The 7317-nt window shown below is 47.3% G+C and overlaps 1 protein-coding gene across 1 annotated transcript; it reads left to right on the top strand.

Annotated features, from left to right (window-relative positions):
* Window positions 1-1039: 1039 nt before the first annotated feature.
* On the top strand, window positions 1040-1988 carry LOC144179863 (lactosylceramide 1,3-N-acetyl-beta-D-glucosaminyltransferase A-like). Its single transcript, XM_077708289.1, has one exon. It carries the CDS (start codon window positions 1104-1106, stop codon window positions 1986-1988), a length of 885 nt encoding a protein of 294 aa, XP_077564415.1. The 5' UTR covers window positions 1040-1103.
* The last annotated feature ends 5329 nt before the right edge of the window (window positions 1989-7317 follow it).

A 7317-nucleotide genomic window follows, 5' to 3' on the forward strand; every position in this document is an offset into this window, starting at 1 on the left:
TTTATGACAGTAATTCTTAGGACATGACTTTTGGCTGGCTTTGAATGTGAGTTTACCTTTGGCGTACTTTCTGTATTGCAATACACAGCCCAGTTCCAGCGATGGCTGAAAAATAAGCGGAAATAACTACGTCTAATCAGGACAGTCGGATCTTGGAAGATTAGCGCTAGTAACCGCCAGGAACCGTCCGGGTAACGGAGAACACATGTGAAAAGCAACAAAGCTGCTTACTAACGCATCGGCATCTGTTGGCCTGCATACAACCTCTTTGCAACAACCAGTTTGTATCTTAATCACATGAAGGCCAAGTTCACCAGCCGTTACGCACGTAAACATGTTTTTTTTTTTTTTTCAAGTATTCGACTTTTTACAAAAGCATTTTCGGCACGTTTTGCAAGCCCACATATATGAGAGACCATAGATATATTTATATATACACAAACGAAGTCGGAAAATATCACAACACGGCGTTTTTGTGTTGCTGTCCAGCTAAGAATCTTGGCACTGACGTGTGATGCCTGCACCTGTCAGGTATTTTAGACGTAAGACGGTATGCGCTGTACAGTAGAAGCTCCTGTGTTGTTTTTTCCGAGATGCGGGTAGAAGTCCAGTTACGTTTTCATATGACAGCCCCACAGTCTTTGTTTTCGACATTCTGATAGCGAACGGCATCTGGTACAAAGAGTCTATAGTGCTGTCATTTAAAAATGGCAAATGTCTTCGGCCCGATGCGTGTGACAAAACAGGCGCATGTTTGCGCTATGCGGAACATGCCTTGCGTACGTCTCAAATACCTGACAGGTGGACGTATCACCTAGCGGGGCGACGGTTTCGAGGAAAGGAATAAAGAAACATTGTGATACGTTTGTCTTTTTGTTAATGATGCTCCTTGGATCGACAGTGGTGAATACTGATTCGCAACGACTTAGGCAACTTTCGTTTGTGCCCAAGGGGCCGATTTTTCTTCTTTCCAAACACATGTGGATCGGAAGAAAATCATCATGCCAGGCGAGTTCGCTTTCGTAAAAATCAGTGGATGCATTTTAGTAGTTGTGGTTCAAGCGCTACTGCTTTTCTATTTCTGTGGATGGGCGGACCACCTGATGGATACTTGCTTCGGCAATAATAGGTGTCATGTTCGACGGCCAGGAATGCAGTTCGATTACTTAATTAACAAAGTCGACGTCTGCAGATGGGAACCTGCGGAAACAAGGCTCCTGGTTGGTGTCATTTCCAGCGCAGACAATTTCAAGCAACGCCAAGCCATTCGGGCAACGTGGGGTGGCACTTCCCGTCGGATGGGCTTCAAAGTGGTCTTCTTCTTGGGCACCACGGCAGATGACGAAGTACGCAGACAGGTTTCGGAGGAGGACGACTTTCACGACGACATTGTTCAGGGGAACTTCATCGACGCGTACCAAAACCTGACGTTTAAAACGGTGATGTTAATTCGCTGGGCACGCGACAACTGTGCCCAAGCCAGTTTTGTGCTGAAGATCGACGACGACATGCTTCTGAGTGTGTGGGACTTGGCTGCTACGCTGAACCAGCTGCAAGCAGCGCGGCGCACGATGTGGGGATGGCTGTACCACAGACGTAAGCCGGTACGAAACAAAACGAATAAATGTTACGTGTCAGAAAAGTTGTACGCACCGAATGTGTACCCTGATTTTTTGTCGGGAACTTCGTATCTGATCTCCGGGGACAGTGTTGCCATCCTTGCGAAGGGAATTGAGGACGAACCATTCTACCCACTCGAAGACGTCTTCTTGACAGGAATTGTCGCGGAAAAGGTTTTGGTTTATCGTGAGAGCATGGCCGGATTTTTCTGCCAACACAAGCGCTATCGGGGACCTTGCGCGGTGCCAAAGCTTGTGACATCTCATTCTTGGAGTCCAGTGATGTTAAAGAAAATGTGGAAAAAAGTTACGTCGCGGCTAGACTTGAAGCTGTGCAGAGGACTCAAAGACGTGCAGATGATTGCGTAAAGGTAGGTTGAAAGATGATAAATATCTATTAGTGTATTTTATCATCCGCGCCATGGGAATTGCTTTTGTATAAATCCGGCTGCACGCAGATAGAATTCACGACCACGACTCGGTTGTATGACTATTGTTGGTGAAAATGCATATTGATGAGAGTGTATCAGTGACATTATAATATTCATTTTAACGAAGGGAAGAGATTCAGAACGTCTAGACTAATTTCCTTCCCTTGTACGCAGCTTTGCGCTCTTAAGTGATAATTACATCCTCTGGCTTACACATTTTAGTAGCCACACTTTTCTGTTGTATACCTTTGTTTGGCGCTCTTTGCCCCAGCTGACCTTGCATAAAAAAAAATCTAACCATCATCATCATCATCATCATCGATAACTACATCCTTGGCAAGGCTTGAACGAATTAGTATGTATTAATCGTTTCAACTACCATCCCTGACATCCCTATTGTTATCCATATTGTTATACATTGTTATACCATCACATTGTTATACCACCATTGTTATACCATCCCTATTGTTATACAATGACTTCCCAAAAGTTATGTGATTATAAATATCGTTTTGCCGATGCACTGCGCCTTAAATAAATATTGCTTTAATTATTTACAGCATCCCTCGTTGAGAACCTGGTGAGCGCATGAAGCTAACTTTCAACGTAAAGAAATAACATGATCTAAGTGCCCAATGGTGGGAGTAGTTAGATCAGAAACGCATATTATAAAGAGCACCAAAGTTACGCAAATGATCTCCGACGACTGCCTACGACCGATAATGAACGAGGCTGCCATACTAAAAAGCATCCAACGGCAATACTCCCCCTGAATCGTTATTAAAGTTCTATATTTGAAATTGTGCTGTAGCGTACCCTTTTTTTAAGCCAAGCCATCTCGACACCGCGAGTGCTGTGCCAAACGTAAGCGTGCATTACAGCTGAGAAAGAGAGGGAGAGAGGGAATAAACATTTATCGATGCGCATAAAAACAGTTTTTTTTAAAGAGGTGAACGCAGCCGACAAAATTGTTGCCGCCACATTATACCGGGTGAAAATGACTTGAGGAGAAATATCTGATAAAAAGGAAAGATTGAAGCCTTATTTGAGCAGAACAAAAGGTGGGATAGGTCAAAGAGACTACCGGAGAAATCAGCTGTTGACATCCTACTTATAGGTTGTAAAAGTGTAGAATTTCCTGTAAACAACAAAATTTCAAAAACGACCTATCTGATGTCAATTGCCACGATGAAAGCAGCCGAAACTGAACTAAAGAGGAAATACTCGTAAACATCGACTTGATCACTGGTACCCCCAACGAGTCGGAACATGTTTTGTACAGAAAGATGGTTTCTGTTTTCGTGTAACATGGGGGATTAAAACGAAAAAATTGTTATTTAAGGCGGTGACTTGGGCTATTTACTTCACATTTACATAAATTCAAAACAGCGCTAACAACGAAACAAGAAGCGACAACACTACGCATTGACTTGCAACTTGATGTTTATTTCAGAGGCTCCGCAAAAAAAAATATATACAGAATAGAAGCACAAATAATGATTTACCATGTACATGTGATCGGAAACAAAGTCGGGGGAGCATTGACGCGAGTGAATCGCACGCGCCGCTAGCCCGCCAAGCATCAAGATATAAAATTTGATTACTTGGTAAATGTATGGCACCTACGCCTCCTTAATCCTATCCTGCTATGAGTATATTAGGGAAGCATTTCTCATTCGCGCTGATCCTCGTCCGCTTTTGCAGCTCGCGCTTGTCTTGAACGTTAGGCAAACACTGGCATTCACGGCAAGGGACGGCAAGATCCGTGCCAGTTTTGGGCGACTTTTCTTGCACTTCGAAGCGATCATTAGGCCGCGTCCCGTCTGTCCTTCCATGTATGACCACACAGGAGCAGAATGTCACATGCGACACCGCACTTGCAGGGTGCGTAGGATTTTGTGGGCCTTTTGACATAGAGCGGTTTAGGCCCGCTCTAATCCCTCCGGCGTACCCAAAAATGTCGAAACCTCAAGGAAAAAATGTGGTTATGGAACTTCCCGAAATCGAACCCAGAACCTCTGCGCCTTGAAACTGGCAACCTAACCCCTGGGCCACCTCAAAGGCACGAGGGCTACTCGGTTAGTAGCGGCGGGGAACATTAACATGTTTAGACAATTGGAAAGAAAAAAAAACGCTTCCCATAGTCGGAACTGAACCAGGGTCCTTCCGGTTACGAAACCGGCGTCCATCAGGTTGAGCTATCATCGTATTGCTGGCGCACAGCATCCCCTTTAGGTTTGTAGCGTGGCCGTTGGCTTTGTAGTTGGTCGCAGGTTCTAGCGAGTGGTAACGCCGTTTACCTTGGGAGAGATGTGAAAGCCTGTGGACGAAGTGAAGCGGGCCTGCAGTCATGGAGAACTTTAAGCGGCAAGTTCAGAAATAAATGAGGTGATGCGTACGATGCGGAAACTTGGCGCCTTACTAAACCAATTGAACGCAAACTTAGGTCGGCTCAACGAGCCATGGAGCGAATAATGATCGGAGCAACACTCACAGAGAGGAAACGAGCTTCCTAGATCAGCGAAGAAATTAGAGTAGAGGGTATCATAGTTCAAATGAAGAAAACGAAATGGACTTCGGCCGGCAACGTATTTAGGCAAAATGACAATCGATTGATTGATTGTGGGGTTTAACGCGCCGACGCAACGTAGGCGGTGAGGCGCGCCGTAGTGCAGGGCTCCGGATTAATTTTGACCACCTGGGGATCTTTATCGTGCGCCGAAATATCGTACACACGGGCGTTTTTGCTTTTCGCCTCCATCAGAAAAGCGGCCGCCGCGGCCGGGAATCGAACCCGTGACCTCGTGCTCAGCAGCGCAACGCCTTAGCCACTGAGCCACCGCGGCGGGTGGACAATCGGTGGACTACCATGGTGGCAGCGCGGACACCGAGAGACGGGACCAGAGAAAGAGGAAGTCCGACTACTCGATGTGGGGACGAAATGAAAACATTCGTATACAGAGAATGGACTCGAGCGCCGCGGGAGATCGATGGGAGAGGCCTTCGTCCTGCAGTAAACCTAGTGGACTGTTGACGATGATGATTATTATGCAACAGAAGGTCCCCGACGAAGAGAGAAGGGCCACCAATTCTGCTGTTTTTCCATCCTTGCAGCACTAGTGCAAGCTACGCCCATTTTTGCCCCCTTGACTCTTCAGAGTTCATATTCAGATGTCTACGTTCACATGTTATGGAGCGAGATGTTCGCACGCCTGGAGGGCGTCAAGAAGTGTCAAACTGAAAGACTTCTCCCGAGCGGATGCCTCGCTTGGAATCTCTGCACTCCTTGCCATGGCTATCGGTATTCTATCGAGAATGCAACCGTGGCAGCGGTTGCCACCTCCTTTCTGAGACTGCATATACCGGGCGTGCTCTGAGGACGGCCCAGGGATTCTTTGCCGATAAAAAGAAAACTGAATAAATTACTGCGCGATCTTTTTAATCCAGGCTAAGTTGTGGTGGTATGAAAGAGCATCACAGACTGCATTAGCAGCCAAAAACTATCCATTCCAAGTGAATGTAAACATTGGGGAATGTGACCAGGCAAAACTGTGAATGTGACCAGGCTGCCTATATAGGCAACGTGGAGGTCCAGCACCGGTAATTGACCTTCGGAGCCGGACGAAGGAACAGGCGGCGACGTGACAGGCGGTTGTTGCTCAGGCACACTTCCCTGCCGTCGGCCGGGAGATGGCGGGTTGGCTCGTAGTAGCCGTGAAGACTCAAGCAAGTGTGGGAGAGAATCGGGAAAGCTGACGTGAAGTCGAACCAGCAGGTTTTATGACTGTCTTTTCTGTGGGTTCATGCATTCTTTGTGGTTTATGAACAACATTCAATTCAAGGGCTCGCAACGAGTTCGTCCTTAAGGATGCCATCATCTTACAGACGGAATTCCTGCCCGTGCCGATTAGGAGGGAGAATGAGCCATCAGTTGTTCCCGTGGGCCTGCGGGATGGCATTCTTCTACACAATACAATACAAAGGATCAACACAATGCGCCCACACACACACACACACACACACATATATATATATATATATATATATATATATATATATATATATTACATCTCGTTATAATATTACTGGGTTAAGCGAGATTAGAAGAAAAGGGGGAGCCTTACTGAGTTGAGTAGCAGCATATTCTGTGCTGTCGACACAGGCGGGCGCTTTTAGTTTAATTCGTTACCCACAAAAAAGTAAATAGGAATATATAGGAATTCTTTAGCGTAAGCGAAACGTTCGCATCCGTTGTGATCAAGCTGAACTGGAAACACAGGTATGATAAAGATAGTATACACCAACCTGTGGCTACAGTGATAAAGCTGCTGTCAGTTTCACAGAGTATGCTTAATCAGAGAGGAATAACTGCATAGCAATGTACAAGGTGTACTGGTGGGTGATTTTGATGCGAAATCGTACGAGAAGCAAGTAGCCACAACTTCAGTGGTGAGCTCCGTAAAAGGGAAACAGGCGACAATGACGAGGACGACGGAATACACGAGCAGTGAGCACAAGCAGAACCCTTTGTTTGTAGCTGGAATAGCGGAGGAGATACACTGGTTGAATTTTCGGCGAAAACACCTGTTAGGATAATGAATACGTCCTTTTGCAAAGGCATTGTCGCGACGGCGACAGAGAGATGAGAAGACACACGTCTGCACGCTACAGCGCCGTGGGCCCAAACTGGAGGCCCCGCTTTATTCCACCTCGTGTCCAGCGCGCACCGCAAGCGCGTGGTCAGCACTCGCCACTCGTGGCTCAGCCCCAGCGTCATCGTTCCTGGAGCGTGCCCGTTTGCGGCAGCAGACGACGCAAGCTGCTGGGGCGCCGCCACATAGCCCCCCCTCTTCAGACGGAGTGTCGGCAAAACGGACAGTCTTTGCGCTGGGATGTTCGCGGGTGGGGCTGCGAACGGAGGGGAGAGTGGTGGTGTTCAGGGTGGAGTGGTGGATGGTGGTGTCGAAGGCAGGCGGTTCAGCCTCGGTGAAAGCGGGCTTGAGGCGATCGATGGAAACGACAGTGTCGCGGCCGTTAACGCGAACTGTAAACGTCTTTTCGCCGCGTGAAATGACGAGATGAGGGCCGGTGTAGGGCGGTTGAAGTGGCCGGCGGGCACTGTCGACACGGATGAAAACGTATTAACTGACAGAAAGACTTGGGTGAATAAAAGTGGGTTTTGTGGAACACGGCCGTGGCGGTTGGGGACGGATATAGCTGAAAAACCGGGAACGTAGAGTTCGGAGCTCCTCGTCATCGCTTTGGGC

This window comes from Haemaphysalis longicornis, unplaced genomic scaffold (genome assembly GCF_048455015.1).
Source record: "Haemaphysalis longicornis isolate Haplotype H1 unplaced genomic scaffold, Haemaphysalis longicornis Haplotype H1 scaffold_4, whole genome shotgun sequence".
Lineage (NCBI taxonomy): Eukaryota > Metazoa > Arthropoda > Arachnida > Ixodida > Ixodidae > Haemaphysalis > Haemaphysalis longicornis.

Excerpts from the sequence above, each read along its gene's own strand:
- LOC144179863 (XM_077708289.1), top strand. The coding sequence starts at position 1,104 with ATGGATACTTGCTTCGGCAATAATAGGTGTCATGTTCGACGGCCAGGA.